Here is a 21,870-nt window from a genome sequence, read left to right on the forward strand (position 1 = left end):
CCTGTGGGACCTGCATGAAGCAGTTCCTGCCAGGCCCTGCGTTCATTTCCCTGTCTGTATCTGGGAAAGAGGAATGGGGCGGGGGTGCTGTCTAGGAGGACAGGGTTAGGAGGAGGCCACCCAGACGACCTGTGGCTAGCAGAGAAGGGCTTGGCCTGAAAATCAAGGTGTTAAGAGATGTCAGGTAATTCAGGCACTTGGCTCTCATTCTTTCTCAGACCTGGTTATAGGCCTCAGTTTCCCCATCTTCTACAGTCAGAACCTTACAGTTTGTGGCTCTCTGGCGAAGGTTCCTGTGTAAGGTATTTGAGGAAGGGTATGAAGGAGCATGAAGCAGAAGGGGTGGGCAGACTGTTTTCTCCCTCCCAGTTAACAGCTGCTTCCTCCCAAGGGCTCTGGTTCCAGCCCCTCCCCCAGAGGCTCAGGTGCAAGTTTGCACGTCCACCAGTCTCTTTATCTGCCTCCAGGGGATTTGGGTCCTGCTGGGATTTTTCCAGCCCTGTCCCCTTCCTCAGGAGGATGAGGTTTTCTTAGAGGCCAGCAGCCCTCTGGTCACCAGGCTGTGTCACCTTCGGCAGCTCCCTAGGCTACCAGCTTGAAAGCAGGCTGGGACCCTTTAAGGGTGGGGGCTGGTGGAATCCCAAGGGCCAAAAGAGGGTTGGGGTTGGGGGACAGGGAAGTATTCACACTTCCACCGCCTTCAGGCTGCTTCCCTGTTCGCCTGGCTCACTTCCCTAGATCGTGAACTCCCCCCCGCCCCCAGGCCCCAGCTTTAGGGTACTCGGGTGCGGGAGAGGTACGGGACGAGGAGGGGATCAGATCTAGTAACAAGGCGCTCTGCCGTTGTTGGAAAGGATTTCCACGTGGACAGGAATCATTTCCCCCTTCTATCGCGTCAGGTTTGCGAGTGGCTGAGTGACGTGCCCCAGGCACACAGCAGGGAGTGCAGGGACAAGCGTGCAGCCAGCACGTGGGACTCCATTTCCTTCCGCGCGGCTGTCCAGTCCCTACCGACCCTCCACCCCCATTCCCAGCTTCGTTTCGGCGGCAGGAAGACAGACCAGCATGTGAACCGCGGGTGGGGGGTGCCCGGTAACCCCGCACCTCGAGCCAGACAGCGTCCCCAGGCGGGGGCTTCCGTTCCCCGGCCAGGGGCGGGAGCGTGGGACTGCCCGGGGCCCGAAGGACCGGGGACCCAGGCCTTTTCCCGGCTCCCCCGCGCGCTCCGCGCTCCCCGGCTCCCAGCCCCCGCCCCTGCCCCCCACGGCCCCACTCGGCGCGCCCACCCCCAGCCGCCCGCACACCTGCGCGCCCCTCCCCCCTGCCCGCCCCTTCCCCTCGCCCCCGCGGGGAGTGTCCGGGGGCCGCGCCCAGCCGGGGCCGGACGCGCGTGCGAAGCCGCCCGCCCGACAGCGGCTGGGGGACGTGGGCCGGGATCGCGGGGCGGCTGCAGCGGCCGCGGCCGGGGCGCCGCGTCGGGGCCGGGAACTGGGCCATGCTGGGCCGGCGGCGCGTCTTCGCCGTGGAGCCGCTCGGCGGCCGGGGTGAGTCGCCCACCCCCAGGCCGGCCCGGGCCTCCTGCCCTGGAGCCGACTCCCGCGCCCGGGCCCCGGTCTGTGTCCCCTGCCCCAGCCCGCACACCCCGCCGGAGGCGCCCGTCCTCGCCGCCTCCCTTCGGACGGGCTGAGTGATGGCGCCTCGCACTCTGGAGACTCTCTGGGTTTGGGCGTTAAATCAGCCACCACCTTCCATCCCCACTCCCTTCGGGCTCCACTTCCCTCTAATTCCCCATCTGGATCCTTCTCCGCCCAGCCCTTGCCCCGGCCGGCAGGTCCGAAAGCCCCCCCCCCCCCCCCCAGCGGCGGCGGCGGAGGAGCCGTTCCGAGGTAGACTTCCTGGCTGACCTCCTTGGCCAGAGGGGCCTGGCCTGGCACCCAGCTCTCCTGCGTGGCCCGCGGTGAGACGTGGGCGGCCCTCCATCCTCTCCAGCCGTAGTTTGTGCATCATTATTACAGTTGGGGACCCAGCGCGTGGGTAACCCCTGCCGCTGCTTCTCCTCCTACCCCCTCCTAATTCCAGTTGGGTGTGTTTTTTTCCCCCCAACTCTCCGCAAAATCTTCACTATTTCCCATTTAAAAGAACAGAAGCCCGCAATGGTTATAGCTGTTGTTATTTTATTACTCTCCCCCAGGAGCTCCAGGAGAGACTTCATCTTGCATCCTGATGCTAGTTTGGACTCCAGGCTTCCTGCTTTGTGCCCTTTCCCGTCTCTCTGAAAGCTGGAGGGTGGGGGTGGAGGTCGTAGCCATGCTGCCCGGTGGGGAGCAGTTGAAGAGACTGGGGCTCCCCATTCATGACCTTAGGTCTTAGGCTGACCCTAGGCTCCAGAGCACAAGTGCTCCCCAGAAGAAAGCAGCTACTCCCTCAAAGGAGGGTGGCCATATAAGGAGTTGATAAATAGGACCTGCAAGGCTTTGTCCATATCCTGGGTCTGTGATCCTTAACAAAGACTATTTGTGAAGGGATCTTGTCCTACCTTCTCCAGCCAGGGATGGGGAGATATCTGGGCGGGGCCGTGGCTGTCCAGTCCCGGCCCCTCCCTTCACCTCTGGCCCAGGACACTCCTCCCCTGGGAATTTTGCCAGCTTCCAGGAATGCTGGGGGCGTTCAGGGCAGCCTGCCCAGCCTGATACTCACTGTCCTTGCAGATGGGGTTGGCGAGGACCTGGCACGCAGCTGTGTAGTACCTGGAGTCAGCAGCACCTACCGAAGGATCCCGGACGCTGTTCAAGGTTGCTCCCTAGACTCCTGGAAAGGGGATGGCCAGCTGAGAGGTGTCAGGAGGCAGGAGCCACTTCTCAAACTGGCTTCTCGGGACTCTGGAGTGGAGATGGTGGTTGGGGACAGCCCCCTGGCCACCTCACCAGGTCTTCCTCAGGACTCTCTGGACTTTGAGCCCACAGGGAGCCCTGATCCCCGGGCCCTTGCTGCCATGGAGCCTCCTGCCCACCTGAGCCGGCTCCTGGCCAACCGTAAGCTGGAGCAGGTGCTGGAGCGGTCCCGCCAGCTCCCGACTTCCCCTGTCGGCATGTCACAACACCACTACTCCCTGAAGCCACCTATCAAGCCTGAATGTGAAATGCCCCCTTTTGGAGCAGGGGAACAGGAGGCCACTGAGGCAGAAACTGACCTAGAGGCAGGTCTGGAAGGAGCAGAGGTGGTGAGTGTCAACTCTCAGGCTGGGTGAAGAGTGCAGTGGAAACGGTCTTTTTACATGGAGGGGTGGGTTGCTGACTGGTGGGTCCTCCCTGACTTCTTCTCCTTGGAGCTCTCTTGGGGTGGGGCATTACTTGCCTCTAATTGATGGGTTGTGTCTCGGCTTGTTGCCTCAGCCCACTCCCAGCTGTGTGGAGGTGAGCAGTATGGGGGACGGCCTGGCAGCATGCCTGGCCGGGCACTGGGAAGCCAGCTAGGGGTGTGTGCCTCCTCTCCCTGGCCCCTCTGTTCCCATCTGCTGACTGCCTCGGATGGGAGTCTGGTTGAGTTCAGAAGTCTTCCTTACCTCACTCTGTCCCACAGGTGGGGGGCCTGGGGCCTAAGGCCTGGGCCTGTCTCCCAGGGCAGGGTCTCCGCTATCTGGAACACCTGTGCCTAGTGCTGGAGCAAATGGCAAGGCTCCAGCAGCTCTACTTGCAGCTGCAGACCCAGAGGCCCCCAGGGGCAAGCGAGCTGCAGGTCGGGCAGGTGAGTGGGGGAGGCAGAGGAGGGCTGGGAGCCCTGCGAGCAGGGCTGCCTTCAGAACAGGCTCAGCCATCTAGTCAGGTCTTGAGTACCCGTCTCTCCTGTGCACAGGATCCTGAAGCGGTGGAGGGGGAGTGGGGGGAGCAGCAGCAGCGGCCACTGCCACCAGCCCTGGACCCTTCGCCTCCACCTTCTTGTGCCCCAGGCGGTGAGGTACAGGAACTGCTCAGCCAGACCCAGGAGACAGGTGAGCTGCCATTGTGTTTCCCTGTGTGTCTTGCCAACCCAGGGCCCCCCACCCCGGGCGGACCTCCTCAGTCCTGGTTTTGATGGGTGGCTTCCTGTTTCTGGCCCTGGGTAATGGGATTTTCTTTCTGAAGGGGTCAACACAGCTTCACCCCTAAAGGTAGGGGTTCCTGGTGCCAACCCGCCCAGGCTTTTAGAGGCTTCAGCAGAGCCAGCTCATATCTTTCCATCCTCCCAGGGACACAAGGTAGGTGATGGGTATGTGTGGAGGCAGGTGATACAGGATGGAGTCGGGGGTAGGGGGTGGTTGGGTTTGTAGATACCCTGAAGGCCAGAAACTCTGGGAAAATGACAGAATTCCTGATTGGAGCAGTCCTGGCTGTGGCGACTGCTATCTCTGGGAGCTCAGGCAGGGGTATGTTGTGGGGAGGAACTCTGTGGTGATCCCCTCACGCTCTGCTCAGCGGGATCTCTCCCACTGGAACAAGGTCAAGGTCCTGCTCAACCGGATCCGTTGGAGAAGCTCAAAACACTCTGAGTCCTCTGCCCCTCCTGATGGCCCAGCCCCAAGGTGAGTCCTGCGGCCCAGCCCAGGTTAGGGCAAAGGAAGGAGCCTGATGAAGCCAGAAGCTGAGACTATAGTGCCAATTGTGGTTTTTTTGTTTTTGTTTTTGTTTTTTGTTTTTGTCCCTTTGAAATCTGAGAGGTGTAGATAGTCTTGGCGAGGGTGGTGGAAGAAACAAAGTAGTTAAAGTGTCCCATTTACAGATGAAGAGGATGGAGACTGGGCTGGGGAAGGAAGTCGCTTTCTGAATCTACATGCATGCAAGGCAGTGACAGAGCCAGGACCAGCATATGGGGAGTCTCCCTCATGCAAGCCCAGCAAAAGCCTTCACTCCTCACGGCTGAACCTTAGGCCACCTCCCGGATTTGCTGGGAGAGCAAGGTTGGGACACAGAGGATCCCACAGGAGATGATGGGGGATAATGCTGAATAATTCTGTGGCGATAAGAAGCACTACGTCAACATCCCCAGGCTCCCCACGGCAGATAAGCAATGCTCCATCAACTCTGGGGCCATTGTTACCTTGTTTCCTCCTCCTAGCCTAATGCTTCCTTTCCTTTTTCACAGGATTGAGTCAAGGGGTGTCCCTGAAAGACCTCCATTCCAGCCCCTCCGGAAGACCTTTATGCCATCATTTGTGGTTAAGAAGCAACGAGCCAAAAACCTTTCTGTATGCTGAGAATTCCTGGCGCAGGGACATGACCTTGGGTGGAGGGGTGTGCAGTGCAGTCATCTTCCTCGCCCTTTGCCCTGTTACTGTTTCTGGGCACTGCCAGGAAAAGCTGCTGATGCTCACCCTTCTCTCTGAGGAGAAGGCTGGACCTTTCTCCTCTGGGCAGCCTGGCAGAGGAGCCCTGGTTCCCTGAGTGGCCCCAGGGTGTGGCAGCCCCTGGGCGCCTTGCTGGTTGCCAGAAATCCCTGGGCCTAGACAATGTGAACTAACTTATTTATCAGGAGTCCATGGAGCATGTTTGGCCTGGTGATCTATTGGGGCCTAGCATGTCGCAGATGTGTATTTATGCAAAGTGATATGTGTATCTCTGCAAGTCTGTCACTATTGTGAACTGGCTGGATCCAACCATGTCTTCTGAATCATGCATTCAAAGGGTTGGTCTGGGTGAGGTAAAGGATGGCCACCTTCATTCCTCAGTGGGCAGTTACTGATTTGGAATCTTGCTTTCCTCCTCACACCCTCGTGGGCAGCCCTAAGACAGAGAAGGGTGCTATCTTGGGTTCCTCTGCATTGAGTCTTGCCTGTGGAGCAGAGTCCCTGAAGACTGAACCTGGAATAGAAAGGTCAGGGACAACATGGAGAATAGCAGAGTAATCTTCAAGGTCTGCCTTTAGCTGCTTTGGTCCCTAATAACCTTAACACATCAGAGTTGAAACCAGAGACTCATTCTAGCTTTTGACTCTAGACTCATAGCTTTCTACTTAATCTCCCAAATGGTCTAATGATACCTGCCCTACCTACCTCACAGTCTTATTAATGAAGATAAAACGAGTTGAAACTGTCTCAGAGTGCTTTGTGAACAGGAAGGGGGAGGGTATGGGTGTTGGAAGAGGGCCAAGCTGGAGGGATGATGGGAAGGCCAGAGGATAAGGGAGGACTGGGGTTGCTAATGGAGACTAAAACGGCCAGTGATTAGCAGCAAGACTTAGAGCAAGTCACTTTACTGAAGTCTCAGGTTTCCTGGGAATTAGGGCACTAATTCCTGACCTAATCTTCCAGCCTTGGGAGGACTAAAGGAAATATTTCCTTTTTTTTTTTTTTTTTAAAGAAACTCACTGAGTGCAAGAGTGCATGTGCACGCAGGGTGAGGGGCAGAGAAAAAGAGAGAGGAGAGAGAGAATCCCAAGCAGAGCCTGACGTGGGGCTCTAGCCCACAAACCATGAAACCATGACCTGATCAAGAGTCGGATGCTTAACTGACTGAGACACCCAGGCACTCCTAAAGGAAATCTTTCTGAGAACATTATAAATGTCTACCAAAATGTTGTGGTAGTTTATTTACTACAGTCTGGCAGGTTCCTATATGTTTGCTAATTGAGAAAGGGCAAAAGTTTAGTCTCCTGTAGATATTCAGAGGGCAGGACAGGAGGGTGTGTGTGTGTGTGTGTGTGTGTGTGTGTGTGTGTGTGTTATCAATGGAAGGACAGGGCTAGGGATAAGGTCACTGGCTTAAACCTGGCGTCTCCTAGAAATGACACTGATCAGGCACTCTCCTCCTTTACTCAGGAGGGGCTGGTTCTCTTGCGGCTGCAGCCCTGGGGTCTGCCAGAATGAGGCCAGATGTGGGGTGGTAGGTGCTCTCTTCCACTTGGGGGTCCAGCTCCTGCTGTCTTTGGACAAGGAACCAATGCTCTAAAGCCTGCTTTTCTAATGGGACACTTAAGCGAGGACACCGCGGAGGCCCAGCTTCCTCACGCGCATCCGATCGGGGAAGGTGCAGTTCCGTTCCACAGTTGGAGCGGGATGGCAGGCCGGCGTGGGGGAAGGGAGAAGTCGGTGGAGAGGAGGGAGGGACCATATCCGGGAGAGTGGTAGCTTCCGACCAGTGGTCGCGCTTCCGGAGAGGCGCTTCCGGTGGTGGCGGCAGCAGCGGCTGTGGTGGTTCCGGGTGTCTTTGTCCCCCCGGTGTCGCGGCCCTGGCCCGCAGGTGGGTTGGGGGGGCCCCCGCCGCCCCTCTGCCCCTTCGCCCCTCCCCCGGCCGAGGGGCTGCGAGGGCCGGGCAGCAAAGATGCACGGGGCGCGGAAGGGGCCGAGCCCCCCTTCGGACTGCAAGTCCCGTCTCCCTGGCAACGGCCTCGGCCCTGGGGGCGGGCGGGCGGGAGGAGGAGAAACCGCGCGCCTTCGTCCTCCCACGGTGGCCCCGCCGCGGCCCGGCCCGGGAGGCCCGGTGCCGGCGGCTGCTGAGGCGGGAGCGGAGGCCCAGGGAGCAGGAGCGCGGGCGGGCGCGCTGCCGGATTCGCGTTCGGCCGAGCCACAGGGCTACCTTCCTACCAGCCCGTCCGGGGAACAACGGGCCGGGCTTCCGGGGAGAGGGCCCACACCTTCTCTCCAGCACCAGCCTCCTCCATTTTTCCGGGCCTTGCGTGGAGCATTTTGGCGGATGTATTTGAATGAATGAATGTCACTGGGGCTCTTTCCAATCCCCCCACTCTCCCCAAGCATCTGCGGGTGGTGTGGCATAGTGAGAGGAGCGTTAAGTTGTTGGCGACCTGGGTGCGAGTCTCAGTTTTGTCACCAACTGGTTCTGTGTGGCCCTGGGCAAGTCTCTTAATCTCTTTGAGCTTCAGTTTCCTTTTCTTTCAGATAGCTTGACAGTATCACCCACCACTAAGTTATTGTGAAGGCAAACTGGAACAATGTAATTTTTTCATTTCCTGCCCCTCTTTATGTTCTCTCCATCTCCATTCATTTTCAGTACCCACCTCACTTTTATTAAGATCTCAGTTACTTTTGTGGGGGGCGGGGGGAGGGCTCGGTGGAAAATTTCCCTCTAAGCTGTTAACACTGCTTTTTCAATTAAAGGTTTTTTCTAAGACTCTGAAAGAGGACAGCATTCCCAATGTCCCAGTTTAAGCGCCAGCGGATCAACCCGCTTCCAGGGGGACGCAACTTCTCAGGTGATCACCTTTATTCCTGCTCGGCTTCAAACTGGGTAGTAGTTCGTGCTTTGGAGATAGTCTTTTAAAATGTGGCTTTTGGGGTTTCCTTGGTGGAGTGTGATTGGTTGCCAGCGTTTCATAGGAAACTAGGAGATGAGCTCTTGGTGGCCAGTGAAACCCCGTGGAGGAGTTGGTTAGAGCCACTATGCTCTTTGGGTCTCCCGTATCTTTGAGCTGACTCCAGTGCTCAAAATGGTAGGCGCACTTCCTGGAGGTTGCTTCTCTGTCCACATAGGCGCAGCTTCAACATCTCTTCTGGGTCCTCCTCCTGGTTTGCTCACTCCTCCTGTGGCCACAGACCTGTCCCAAAATGCCAGGCACCTTCAGGTAGGTTGGGCATTTTTTCTAGTGAGTTTCAACACTCAAGACTACCACAGCATGCATGGGTGCCTGGTGCTTTCATTCTTGCATTGCTATGTTCATCCTTCCTGACACTCCCGGCCTGAGCCAGGATGGAGGTGACTAGACACCTCTGACTGGGGAGTCCGAAGTCCTGGCTCTAGGGAGATCTTTAGGCTGCTTCTGGGAATTAGAAAACTGGAAATCCTAGAAGCAGCTGGTGACCTTAGAATCAGCGTGATCTCCCCCCATTCCTCCACAGTAGATTATAACTATTGCACACGCGTGCCCCCTTCATGTGAACCTTGATGCAATACTCTGCTGAGCCTGGTGCGGTTTGGCTGGAGAGGAGATGCTAATGGCAGAGTGTGGACAGATGCTCTCTATGACTTTCAAACTGCACTATTCTCTTACAGGGTGGGGAGAAGCAGCGGGTCTTCACTGGCATTGTTACCAGCTTGCATGACTACTTTGGGGTGGTGGATGAAGAGGTCTTTTTTCAGCTAAGGTAGGCTTGAGGTTAGTCCCCTTCTGGAAATGCTTATTCAGTTCAGTTCTGTCACCATGCTGGTGGGACCCCTCTGAAGCCATTGCTTTGCTGTTTTTATGCAAGGTGTGAGAAATCTTGATGGGAAGGGCCTCATAGGGGCAGTCAAGGTGGCTTGGCCAGGGTCTCTCTCCTGACTGGGTCTCCTGGCTTGTGTGCTGGCAGTGTGGTGAAGGGCCGGCTGCCCCAGCTGGGTGAGAAGGTGCTGGTGAAGGCTGCATACAACCCAGGCCAGGCAGTGCCCTGGAATGCTGTCAAGGTGCAAACGCTCTCCAACCAGGTATCCATCTTTCCTCGGCATGTGCGTTGGAAAGGGGAGGGAGGGAAGCCCCTGTGCCCTGAAAGCTGGGCGAGAACCTTACTTTTATCAAGAGGTGGGGCTGCATCTTTCCGAGGTGGTGAGCAGATCAACCATGGGATGCCCTGACTTTCCTGGTTATTGTTCTGCAGCCCCTGCTGAAATCCCCAGCACCTCCCCTTCTACATGTGGCAGCCCTGGGCCAGAAGCAAGGGATTCTGGGAGCTCAGCCCCAGCTGATCTTCCAGCCTCACCGGATTCCCCCGCTCTTTCCTCAGAAGCGTGCGTACCAGTGGCGTGGATGTTGGGATTTGGCTTTGTAGGGTACTCTGGTTGAATGGGCCTGTAACTCTCAGGTTTGCTCTCAGAATGGAAGTGGGTACTTCTGTCACTGGAAGAAAGGGACAGGGAAGTTGGGCAGATATTTAGGGTTTTTGAGTCACCAACCATTTCTTCTCTGCAGCTCTGAGTCTCTTCCAAACATCCCACACACTTCATCTGAGCCACCTGAACAGATTTCCTGCTCGGGGCCCTCATGGACGATTGGATCAGGGCCGAAGGTAAGAGAATGATTAAGCAGGGAAAATATTTTATTTGCCCCTAGGAACAGTGTCTCTTTCTTTGCCACCTGTTGACGCTAACATTCTCTTTCTGCAGTTAGATTTCTCTTTCTGGCTAGGCCCTTTACCCTGAAACAGGCTGATGCATTGAGATGTATATGCAAATATTAGAACTATATAAACTGGTTCAGCAAGCAGGGATTTGATGTAGTTCAGCTTTCAAAATACCATATTGAATTTGTAAAATACATAATTTTCTCTTTTATTTTTAGTCCTTAAGATTGAGGTGTCAAAAAATCAAAACTATCAAGAAAATGATAATTGTCCAAAAAACATAACATTGTAGTGTAGGTTTTATTTGCTGATATAAAACGTGTTTGTTTATATATGCTACACATCAGTGTAGTGTTAGAATGTGTATGTCGCACTCTGCCCTCAAGCCCAGGCCTGTGCCTTGAACATGCAGATAGATTCATGGCCCCTCTGCAGCCGGCATAGTGACTCTGGGACTTTGGAGGTGTCCTAGGCCATCTTCTGTCATCCGTGAGCTACAGGGACTGCGAGAGCATGCTGCCTATTCCCTCTAGCTCCTGTGTCCTTATCCCGCCTTACTCTCTCTCTAAAAGGTTTCGCTTTTATCCTTAAGAGTTAAGCTCTGGACTGGTTTGCTTAAGACTGGTTTTAGTTCTTTTGTTGGTCCTCATTTTAATTTTTTATTATGGAAAATTGTGAATATAGGTAAAACAAACAAAAAGATGATGAACCCTCATATACCCACCATCCAACCTCAACAAGTATCAATATTTTCCATTCTTTTTCATCTGTACGTCCATCTATTCCCTGCCTTCTACCTTTTTTTAATTAAAAAAATGTTTTATGGCAAATTTTATATAGGTTGAAATGCACAAATCTCAACCAGTTTTGACAAATGGGAAATCCCATGTAACCCTCACCCCAGTTAAGATATAAAACATTTCCGTCACTCCAGAAAGGTCTCTCATATTCAGGTTCTTTTTTGAAATGAGAACTCTACTGATGAGGAAGATCTCCAGATGCCAGTAGATTATTACATGATGAGGGCTGAGAATGAACTCCAGTGTGAACTCTTAAAAGGAGCATGGAATAACTCAGGGAAAAAGTTTAGGCAGAGGGCATAGTCTGCTGAAGCTAGTGGTGGTTCCCTTGGGCTAGGTCATTATGATTTCTAACTAGGAGGATGGTTCTCTCGTAGATCTAGGATTGTTCTCCACCATGTCCCCACTACATGAAACACTTTGTCCTGTTCTCAAGTGACTGGTATATATTTTGCATACACCTGCACCCCTTCCTTGTGCCTGTGCATTTTCCTGGTCTTTAGTTTCCAAGGAGTTTCTACCTGTCACATTCTGTGAGTTTATTAAAGGCTTTATTACCAAATCCCAGCAAGTGCCCTCAGGGATAATGTAGCTTGGGTGGAAATCAATGGCTGCTATTGACTTTTTGCTTTAGGTTCAAATTCAGTCTTTCTGTACAGTCATATGCATTTGATTGTCCTGGACATGCTAAGCCCTGTGTAAGGCCTGTTGGTATTACTTTTGCCATAATGCTTCTGTGTTATGGTTTCTAGAGAAAGGAGACATTACCACTGGCAGGGAGATACACCATTAGTCAGTGCAGAGAATTTGCAAAGTAGGAAAGGGGGCAGTAGGAGTTCGGTCACTCTGGGACAACAGCAGTTTACAAAGGAGTCAGGCTGTGTTAGCATTTTGGCTGGAAGCCAAGTTTTATTTTAAATTTCAGGTTCTGGGATGGAGGTAACAGTGTCTCCGTTGGACTGCCAGTACTGAACTACTGAGGTTTTTTGGACAGGTGTGTCCAGCGGGATATGCCATCTCAGTATCCTGCTGAGGTTACAGAGATGTCTCTCACTGGTACTGCTTTCCAATGTGTTCCTGACGATTCACAGTAAGGAGAGAAAACTGGCCATTGATTCCAGGATTCAGTGGGACGTCCGGTTTCACTAGGGGTGGACAGCATTTCCCAAAGAGTTCACTCCAGTCATGGGTGAGCTAGAGAGAGCTGTCAGAATTACTGTGTTAGAAATGTGGAAGCTGACATTCTGTAAAGGCGAGATTAGAAGGCAGCTTTTGGATGGAGATGCTAATGAGCAGGGAAATGAGCCAGGCAGATAGAGAAAAGAAAAAAACCCTCTGTGTTAAATGTAATGAACTTAGATGCTCAGGGCCATAATGACAAGGGAAACAATGCAGACAGGTCTGAGGGGAAGAGCAGAGGCCTTCTGGCAAATAGACTGCAGGCAGCCCAGTTACCTGGGCAGGAAGACCTGACAGTTGATTTTACTTCTCTAGAGACACAGGAGTTTGTTTTCCCCTCATCAAACTGGCATTTTTTTTTAATGGTCTAAAGGTTTTTCTCTTCTATTTTTTTTTAGAGGTGGGGAGGGGCAGAGGAAAGAGAATCTTAAGCAGGAGCCAGATCTCACAACCATGGGATCACTACCTGAGCCAAAATCAAGAGTCAGATGCTTAACCAACTGAACCACCCAGGCACCCCTCTTCTATTTTTATTTATTGAATCCATAACGTAGTGATACTGTAATAAGTATTATATCATAGAAGTGTATAAAGTAGTACATGCTATTGTATAAAGCCAAAATAGTATAAAAATGAGTCATTTCCTCTTTCCCTTTAAAGGTAATAACCATTCTTAAACACCTTTAGAAAATAATTTTGAAAAGAGAAATTATTTACGGCTGCTTTTTTCCCTATGTCCTTTTCTGGTCTTTATAGAGAAACATACTTTTTATGACTTTAATTAAAAAATTAAAAAGTTGTAATTTTAGAGTCCACATTACTATCTTTTAAGTATTTTTTTTGAGAGCGCGAGTAAGCGCACATGCGTGAGTGTGGGGGCGGGGCAGACAGAGAGAGAGAGAGAATCCCAAGCAGGCTCCATGCTGTCAGTGCAGAGCCCCATTCAGGTCTTGGTCTTGCAACCATGATATGACCTGAGCCGAAGTCAAGAGTCGGATGCTTAACCAACTGAGCCACCCAGGTGCCCTAGAGTCCAAGTTATTTTTATACATTATGATTAAGGTGATTAAACATTTTTTCCATATTGCAGTTTAATCCTCACGATTGTTTTAACGGCTGTATGATTATTGGTATTTATTTACTATAAAAGTTCAGGTGTTGCTGGATGTGAATATGGTTTTCTTACTCTTAGTTTGAATTTTTTCCACTGTTTATAACCTCTGTTTTTCTTTTGAATTAACTTCCTTGGGATAAATTTTCAAGAGTGGAATTACTGGACCAAAGGGTTTGAGTGTTTTTCTGACTTTAATGTGTATTGTTAAGGGTTTGTTACGAGAATGGTCTCTTAATAAAACTTGCTTTATAGAACCCTTTGCATGGTAGCATATATGTGTCTCATGTTAGAAATCAGTTAAAATCTTTGCTCGTTTCAAAAAATTGTATGTTCACTGTAATTTTTAAAGTTCAGAAAATATAAAAAATAAAATTACAAGTTTTACCAGAGGCATTTATTGTTAATACTTTTTTTTTTTAAAGATTTTTTTTTAAGTAATCTCTATATCCAATGTGGGGCTCAAACTTACAACACTGAGATCAAGAGTCATATGCTCCATGGACTGAGCCAGCCAGGTGCCCCAATACTTTATTTCTTTTCAGTTTTTAAAAGGTTATTTTGCACAGTTGAGGCACTACTGTATACATATTACTGTGTACTAGTCTTTGCTTATCGTGGGTGGTTTTCTGCTATTAGAAATATTTAAATACTCATTTTAATAACTTTATAGCTATGTGTCATAGGGCTGTTGGCATGGCTTCTTTATCCATTTCCTTGATGTTGGGGATTCAGACTGTTTCCTTGTCAGGCCAGTGTATTGAATCTTAATGTAACAGTGTGGTTTCTTCCTTCCGGTGACGGGCCAACTTCCAGCGATGACTATGACTCCAAGAAACGCAAACAGCGGGCTGGTGGAGAGCCTTGGGGTGCTAAGAAACCACGGCATGACCTGCCTCCTTACCGGGTCCATCTCACTCCCTATACTGTGGACAGGTGAGTGGCAAGGCTGGGGTGGGGGCTGAGGCTCACAGCTGGTAACAGTTTCTTGTGTAAATGAAATACAGTCTATGCAAGAGGCTGTGTGTATATGGGGTCATGTGCTTGGGACCTTTTTGTTTGTTTTTTTAAATTTTTTTTTTCAACGTTTATTTATTTTTGGGACAGAGAGAGAGCATGAACGGGGGAGGGGCAGAGAGAGAGGGAGACACAGAATCGGAAACAGGCTCCAGGCTCTGAGCCATCAGCCCAGAGCCTGACGCAGGGCTCGAACTCACGGACCGCGAGATCGTGACCTGGCTGAAGTCAGACGCTTAACCGACTGCGCCACCCAGGCGCCCCTTGTTTGTTTTTTTAATGTGACAGTTTTTTAATTTCTAAATCTCAAATTCGGACCAGCGTAGCACCACTTACATGGGTTCCCTGATAGAAGTTCTGTGATTTGATCACCAGAAATACTTCTGCCAGGTTATCGTTAAGGCTTACCAATTCAAATTCGGGTACCCAATACTAGTTCTAATTCAAGTAGAAACTACAGATCGTAAGAGCCCTGGGACTCGTTTTCCAGGGAACCTCTCAATCCTTTTTCAAGTGCTGTACAGTGTATGAGGACTCTGGCCTGCAAGCCTACCTATCTCACTTAGCAACTCACTGACAGATGTAGATGAGCGATTCCAGATTCCATCCAGCCGTGGAGAGGCAGGGCTCCAGCCACTGCCCCAGTAGCAAAGTTCACTTAAGCCCGAGCTGAGGTGGGGTGGTGGCCTCCTGGCTACTGCTCAAGGTGGAAGGGAAAGAGGGCTGTTCCCGCTCTACCTGGCATTACCGCTTCCTGTCCACGGGGCCAGGCAGGACCTCTCCTGTGCTCCATGCTGAGCCACCTGCCTCACAAGACAGTGTGGTCCCTGCATCAGCCCTGCATCAGGGCTGCATGTAGAGCCTCCTCACATCAATCCAAATGTGACTGCCAACAATTTGCCACACACACAGTGTGTCTTTTTGAATGTATATAGAAGCTTCTTGTATGTACTGTTTGGTATTTTGCTTTTTCACTTAATACATCTTGGAATTTCTTCCATGTTAACATTTATTAGGTTGGGGTTGCATTCTTTTCAGCAACTACACAATACTCCACTGAATGGACAGACACTTTATTTAGCCAGTTCTCCATTTTCACTTTTTAATTATCCTAAACGTTGTTGTAGTAACCATTCTTCTACAAACATCTGTGTGAACAGGCACAAGTATTCTGTTGAGATCAGTTCCTAGAACTGGAGTAGCTGGCTCAAAGGTCTGATTTTAAACTTGGGACATATATTGCCAGTTCTGTCCAAGAGGCTGTGTCGATCTACGTTCTCGCCAGTGGGGCATGAGGTACTTGTTTCCTCCTGCTGCAGCCAGTGTACCTTGTCAAACGTTTGGATCTTTGTCAGTCTCATAGGTGAAAAGTGATCCTCTGATTTACATTTCTTTAATTTTAAGTGAGATAGAGCATGTTTTCACAGGCTGTTAAGTCTCTTTTCTTTTTCTGTTAAGTATCTGTTGATGTCAGTTTTCTCAGACTTGTCAACTTTCTGTTAGTCATTTGTGGGCTCCTCATATCAAGACGGTTGAGCTTTAGCTGTCGTGGATTGTAAATGTTTTTCTGGTTTTTCTTCTCCAGTTCGACTTTATTTTGCAATTAGAGGTTGAAGCATTTTAGTGGTCAAATCTCCATCTTTTTCTTTTCAGAGACGTCTTCTTTCCCAGGTTAGAAAATATTTTGCCCTTTCCCAAGTCTTTTATGGTTCCATTTTTTATTTTTTATTTTTTTGGTTTATTTATGTATTCTGAAAGAGAGCAGGAGAGGTGCAGAGAGAGGGAGAGAGAGAATCCTAAGCAGGCTCCACACTGTCCGCATGGAGCCTGACGTGGGGCCTAAACTCATGATATGGTTCCATTTTTAAAAATAATTTAGCCTTGCCCAGTCTGGATCTTTGCTTTCTTCCTGCAGCCCCACCTGTGACTTCTTAGAACTCCAGCGCCGCTACCGCAGCCTCCTGGTTCCCTCAGATTTTCTGGCTGTGTGTCTGAGCTGGCTGTCAGCCTTTCCTCTGAGCCAGCCCTTTTCCCTCCATCATCCAAGCCGTATCCAGGTATCTTCTGAGAAGGAGCCAGCTCCAGACACTGGTGCTGAGCCCATCCCTGCAGACAGCGATCCCGCTTATAGTTCCAAGGTAAGTGGGCTGAGGTCCTGCCGCTTTGTCCCGCTGTCGGAGGCTGAGAAAGCTCTCGAGTGTGTCCTTCACGCCGCCCCTGCACAGGTACTGCTGCTCTCTTCCCCGGGACTGGAGGAATTGTATCGTTGTTGCATGCTCTTTGTGGATGACATGGCTGAGCCAAGGGAGACACCAGAACATCCTTTGAAGCAGATTAAGGTAAGAGCTGGTGTCCGTGAGGCAGGATGCAGTCATTGATAATGTCCAGGCCCTGTCAGGTTTTCGGCAGCTTGGCTCCTATTCGTGAACTTGTAGAAACCAGCAGTCTCAGAACTGAAATACCACTACCACTCACTTCACCAGGACCGTATGGCTCAGGATCTTCTTGTCAGAAAAAGTTACATGGCTGGTTCATGTTCATGGGTAGAGAGATCCACCCCTCCCTGCTTCCCACCCTGTGTGGGGGATTCTTCACCACATCCTGCTGCTTTCACTCTCAGGGGTGTAGGCTGCCTCACGGGAGATCCAGTTAATTGGGTTTTTGTTTTTGTTTTGTGTTTTTAATCTCGGATCCATTTTTGCAGTTTTTGCTGGGCCGGAAAGAAGAAGAGGCGGTGCTAGTTGGGGGTGAATGGTCTCCCTCTCTGGATGGCCTCGACCCCAAGGGCGACCCGCAGGTGCTAGTCCGCACCGCTATCCGCTGTGCGCAAGCCCAGACCGGCATTGACTTGAGCACCTGCACAAAGTGGTGAGTGGCTGCCCCAGGCTTGTCTGTGGCTGGCCCTCTGTATTGGGGAGACTGTTCAGGAGGTCAAGTTCCTGTGCCTTTCTGACGTGTTAGCTCTCTTCTGTGTCCTAGTCCTACCTCATTCCTCCCTCTGGCCCTCAGTGATGATCACCTTGGTCATGAGCATGACTAGGAATGTATATGTGTGTTGAGGGCCAGCTGACCCTCCAAGGCTCGTCAGATGTGATCCCTCCGCCATATTAGCGGTCCTTGTTGCTTGTAGCACCTTGGATAGTAATTGTCTCCTTATTTGCAAGTCTCTCCATTGATGAACCATTTCTTGAGGACTTGGTCTCTTTTGTTTTTGTATTTTCAAAGCTTCGTATGCAGTATGTGCTCATTAAGTATTGACTGAAGCACTTGCTTGTGAAGGTCATGGGTCAGTTCTTCCTTCTTCCTTTTGCTGTGAGCAGGTGGCGCTTTGCTGAGTTTCAGTACCTGCAGCCGGGCCCACCGAGGCGGCTCCAGACTGTGGTGGTGTACCTCCCAGACGTCTGGACCATCATGCCTACTTTGGAAGAGTGGGAGGCCCTGTGCCAGCAGAAAGCTGCAGAGGCAGCTCCCCCACCCCAAGAGGTGTCCGTGGTAAGACTGAGCCTTACAAATAAGGGGGCAGAGTAGATGCCCTGACACCTGGGCCCAGGTGGTCACCGCTCTTGGCTTTTGTCACAGGAAGCAGAGCCAACGGAACAGGCAGCTGATGTATCAGAGCAAGCAGCAGACGCCTCTAAACAGAATGCAGAGAACCCAGAGGCCACCGCACAGCAGGAAGTGGACACCGATCTCCCAGAGGCCCCTCCACCCCCTCTAGAACCTGCTGTCATGGCACGCCCTGGCTGTGTAAACCTGTCCCTCCACAGTATTGTGGAGGACCGGAGGCCAAAAGAAAGGATCTCTTTTGAAGTAAGTGTAGGAGTCTGGGGGGGCTGTGCAGTAGGGTATCTGGGACGGCAGGGCTTGAACATTCCCTTTTTCCTGATGCTCGTGGACCTCTGCTGACTCTCCTACAAGGTGATGGTGTTGGCTGAACTGTTTCTGGAGATGCTGCAGAGGGATTTTGGCTATAGGATTTATAAGATGCTGCTGAGCCTCCCTGAAAAGGTTGTGGCCCCACCTGAACCTGAGAAAGAGGAGGCAGCTAAGGAAGAAGAAGCAGTCAAGGAAGAGGCTGCCAAGGAGTCCAAGGATGAGGTACAGAGTGAGGGCACAGCTGCCGAGTCAGACGCCCCACCGGTGAGTACCTCTGCTGCTCTGCACGGGCGCTGGGGCTGCACACAGTAGTGCTGCGCCATACCAGGCGCTGCTGCGGGGCCTCACGGGGCTCCTCTCACCGCTCCTCTCGCTGCCCGTGTGTGCCTTGCCACCTGGCATGTCCTCGGGAGCAGGGCACCTCGCTCTTCCACCTGGCTGTGCAGCTAGGAGGTGGTGTGCCGAGGAGAGGGGAGGCCGGCCTGGCGGCGTGGTTGACCTGCCAGGGTGGCACAGAAGCCTCGGTTACTAATGCTGTGGGGAGGACGGGTGTTTGGGCTGCTTGATGATTAACTAGAGCGCCGCATCTTCTTAGCCCTTTCTAAAGCACATAGGTCTGTTTCTTGCCTGATGCCATCAAGTACACATAATTTCTTACGGGACCGTGACTGACTCCCAAAGAAAACTCCAGGTGCCCTGGAGCCGCCCTGGTGTGCTCTGAACCCCACGTAATGAAGTGCAGTAAATGGGAGCGTGTGTACAAACCCCTTACCACGGTGCCTGAACACAGTTGATGCTCAAATGTTGGCTGTTCTAATTGTTAGCAGTTAGAGATGACCGTTCTCGTCTGGGTCTGTTTCTAGAAGGAAGATGGGCTTTTGCCCAAACCTCCATCTTCTGGGGGAGAGGAAGAAGAGAAACCCCGGGGTGAGGCATCCGAGGACCTCTGTGAGATGGCGCTTGATCCGGAACTACTGCTCCTGAGGGACGACGGAGAGGAGGAGTTCGGTACGTGCGGGCACCACACAGTGGCCTCCTGGCTCTGGCTGGACTGCTCTCCTGTTACGGCTGTGGGATTTGGGCCCGTGTGGTCCCTGCTCCAAGCTTATCTCAGGCTTTCTGCAGCAGGAGCCAAGCTGGAGGATTCTGAGGTCCGGTCGGTTGCCTCAAACCAATCGGAGATGGAGTTCTCTTCTCTTCAGGACATGGTGAGACCTCTCTTCCATCCCCCAAGAGTCCGTGAGGCTTATTAGCGAGGTCTCTGACTCACTCCTGGGAGAGGGAAACTTTCACCATTTGATTCCGGTTGACAAAAACCAGAATGTGGTCCTTGGCTCATGGAGTGGGGTGTTCATATGATCGAGGGCACTTCAGTATCTCCATCTGGGTGAATCTGAGTGAGGTATCTGATCTAGGAGCGCACTCACTTCCTCTGTGTGTAAAAGTGGCCTGGGGGCCTGTCTCCAGGCCGAAGGGTGCCCCGGTGTCATTAGGTCAGCTATGTCCTAGGCGCTTTAGCCGCTGAAAGAACTCTTTGTAAATCTTGTCCATCCTCGTTTCTCTTGCAGCCCAAGGAGCTGGACCCCTCTGCCGTGCTCCCTTTGGACTGTCTCCTTGCTTTTGTCTTCTTTGACGCCAACTGGTGTGGCTACTTGCACCGGCGGGACTTGGAGAGGATCCTGCTTACCCTTGGGCTCCGGCTCAGTGCAGAGCAGGTGCCTTCTCTCACATCCTCTCCGCCCTTTCCAAGACGGCCTCCCCTAACGTTACATGCAGACACTGGACTCCTGTGGGTGGCTCAGAGAGCTCTAGTTCTAGGCGCTTGCATACCATGGGGGCAAGGGCTCGCGTCTTCTCATCAGTGGGTGTCTGGGGCGTATGTCTTCTGCAGGCCAAACAGCTGGTCAGCAGGGTGGTGACCCAGAACATTTGCCAGTACCGGAGCCTTCAGTACAGCCGCCAGGAGGGCACAGACGGTGGGCTTCCTGAGGAGGTGCTCTTTGGTGCGTCCTGGTGCCTGTAGCCTTCTGTGGAGGATGGGCGGGGCACACTGCTTTCTCCTGAGAACTCTTCCTTCTATCTCTTTCTCGGCCCCTTCTAGGAAACCTGGATCTGCTACCTCCTTCTGGGAAAAGCGCAAAGCCGGGCGCCGCCCCCACGGAACACAAAGGCCTGGTGTCCCACAACGGCAGCCTGATCAATGTGGGGAACCTGTTGCAGCGCGCCGAGCAGCAGGACAGTGGACGGCTCTACCTGGAGAACAAGATTCACACACTGGAACTGAAGCTGGGTGAGTGGCCCGAAGCCGCAGGGACCCGGCACGCATAGGACGTGCAGCCGTGGGTGTGGAGATTGAGGGGTCCCTCCTTACGCTTCGGCCCTGTTGCCCTGTGCGGCAGTGCTTAGCTTAGCAGCGGTCTTTCTGCCGTTTCCCCCCCCAGAGGAGAGCCATAACCGCTTCTCAGCCACTGAAGTAACCAACAAGACACTGGCGGCGGAAATGCAGGAGCTGCGGAGCCGGCTGGCCGAGGCCGAGGAGACGGCGCGGACGGCCGAGCGGCAGAAGAACCAGCTGCAGCGACTGCTCCAGGAGTTCCGGAGGCGCCTGACCCCCCTGCAGCTGGAGATGCAGCGGATGGTGGAAAAGGTGAGCCTCTAAGGGCAGAGCCGGCCGACGGTCATTCGTCATTCGGGAGGCTTGGTTGGGGTGACAGGTGACAGCCGGCCAGCATGTCGGTCCTCCTGCCCTTGCGGGGCTTTGCCTCGCCTCGCCTTCTCCACCTACTGGTTTCTTGGGGAATCGGTTGGTAGCAGCTGCAGCCTGGTCTCCCGGGAGGAAGTGCTGCTGTCCTCCCATCTTGGCCCTTTCTCTTGAGTCCTGAGTCCTGATTCTCGTTCTAGGCGGACAGCTGGGTAGAGAAGGAGGAGCCGGCACCTAACAACTGAGGGGCCTGGTGCAGGAGCTGTCCTCCCGTGAGGTCAGCGATGGAGCCTGCTGACGTTCGAGCCCTTTTGGTTCCAGAAAGAAGCTGGAGCAGGACCTGGGAGCCACAGGCAGGGGTGGCTGACCCCTATGCTCAGCCTCCGTAGAGGAGCTCAGGCCATCAGGGTGGGGTCTGTGCTATGTGGGACGGATGCGTGAGGAACCCCGGTTCCACTTAACAACTAAATCCAACACCTTCTGCACCCCTCGAATGTCATTTTGCCCTCCACCTTGGGATTTTTCCTGGGGCCCTTTAGTCTTGTGCTGACTTTTCTCCTGTCCTCTTCCAGTTTAGAATAAGACAGGGGAGGAAAAGGCTTTCGAGTATGTCATAAGGTCTGATGCCAATAAACTGAGGAAACAGACGTGGACTCTGGCAGGGGGTAAGAGCCCTTCCTCTGGATGGCACAAGTCCTGCCAGGTACAGGAGCAGGTTCCTAGGGGAAGGGTCTTCCTTGGCCATCGCAGAAATGGAGTCTGTGCTGGCGAACTCTTGGTGTCGGGCTGTGTCTGCCAGAGAGCACTGTGCTCCAGCCACCCTGGACTTGCCAGAAGAAACCAGCACCTCCCCGTGTTCAGAATGTGGTATTGGCTCTGGCCCAGCCTTTTTCCCTGTTCCCCAGAAGTCTCGCCTCTTTCCATAATCCGTGGTTTCAGTTTGACTTTGTATATAAAGTTGGTTTTGTTTTGTTTTTTTTTTTTTGGCTTTTTGTTTTTTAAATAAACCAAAGTCAAAAACAAGCTAAGTGTCCTCCATAGCTCTTACCTTCTTCCTCTTCTAGGTCTCCCTGTGCTGCCCCCTTCCTTCTAGTCCTCAGCCTAGCCTCTGCTGGATGGAGGGTGCAGCATCTCCAGAAGGTGGGGCCGGGTGGCAGGAAGACGA

The 21,870-nt window shown here is 52.5% G+C and overlaps 2 protein-coding genes across 5 annotated transcripts; both read left to right on the top strand.

Moving 5' to 3' along the window:
- Positions 1-1,525: 1,525 nt before the first annotated feature.
- On the top strand, positions 1,526-6,062 carry CUNH8orf58 (chromosome unknown C8orf58 homolog). 3 transcript variants are annotated; one of them, XR_006964416.1, is made up of 7 exons: positions 1,526-3,220; positions 3,580-3,744; positions 3,853-3,988; positions 4,122-4,234; positions 4,452-4,558; positions 4,756-4,933; positions 5,119-5,210. XR_006964416.1 is itself a non-coding variant. In XM_047091992.1 (6 exons), the coding sequence occupies exons 1-6, from the start codon at positions 2,552-2,554 to the stop codon at positions 5,228-5,230; spliced, it is 1,302 nt and encodes a 433-aa protein (XP_046947948.1). In that variant the 5' UTR covers positions 1,526-2,551; the 3' UTR covers positions 5,231-6,062. The 3 variants fall into 3 exon arrangements, 2 of the variants coding, with proteins under 2 accessions (XP_046947948.1, XP_046947949.1); XM_047091992.1 differs by lacking the exon at positions 4,756-4,933 and having other exon boundaries at positions 5,119-6,062; XM_047091993.1 differs by lacking the exon at positions 4,756-4,933 and having other exon boundaries at positions 4,476-4,558; positions 5,119-6,062.
- A 985-nt stretch (positions 6,063-7,047) lies between these two features.
- CCAR2 (cell cycle and apoptosis regulator 2) lies at positions 7,048-21,728 on the top strand. Of its 2 annotated transcripts, none has more exons than XM_047090373.1 (21): positions 7,048-7,211; positions 8,087-8,181; positions 8,459-8,550; positions 8,979-9,070; positions 9,275-9,389; positions 9,560-9,689; positions 9,871-9,967; positions 13,928-14,047; positions 16,044-16,266; positions 16,354-16,467; positions 16,833-16,996; positions 17,449-17,620; positions 17,708-17,938; positions 18,047-18,268; positions 18,868-19,012; positions 19,133-19,212; positions 19,573-19,719; positions 19,896-20,007; positions 20,106-20,294; positions 20,446-20,651; positions 20,906-21,728. In XM_047090373.1, the coding sequence occupies exons 2-21, from the start codon at positions 8,124-8,126 to the stop codon at positions 20,948-20,950; spliced, it is 2,754 nt and encodes a 917-aa protein (XP_046946329.1). In that variant the 5' UTR covers positions 7,048-7,211; positions 8,087-8,123; the 3' UTR covers positions 20,951-21,728. The 2 variants fall into 2 exon arrangements, with proteins under 2 accessions (XP_046946329.1, XP_046946328.1); XM_047090372.1 differs by having other exon boundaries at positions 7,049-7,211; positions 19,130-19,212.
- Positions 21,729-21,870: the final 142 nt, after the last annotated feature.

This window comes from Lynx rufus, unplaced genomic scaffold (assembly GCF_022079265.1).
Source record: "Lynx rufus isolate CCGP_SWC_20201006 ecotype Redwood Valley unplaced genomic scaffold, mLynRuf1.p SCAF_3, whole genome shotgun sequence".
Taxonomy (NCBI): Eukaryota; Metazoa; Chordata; class Mammalia; order Carnivora; family Felidae; genus Lynx; species Lynx rufus.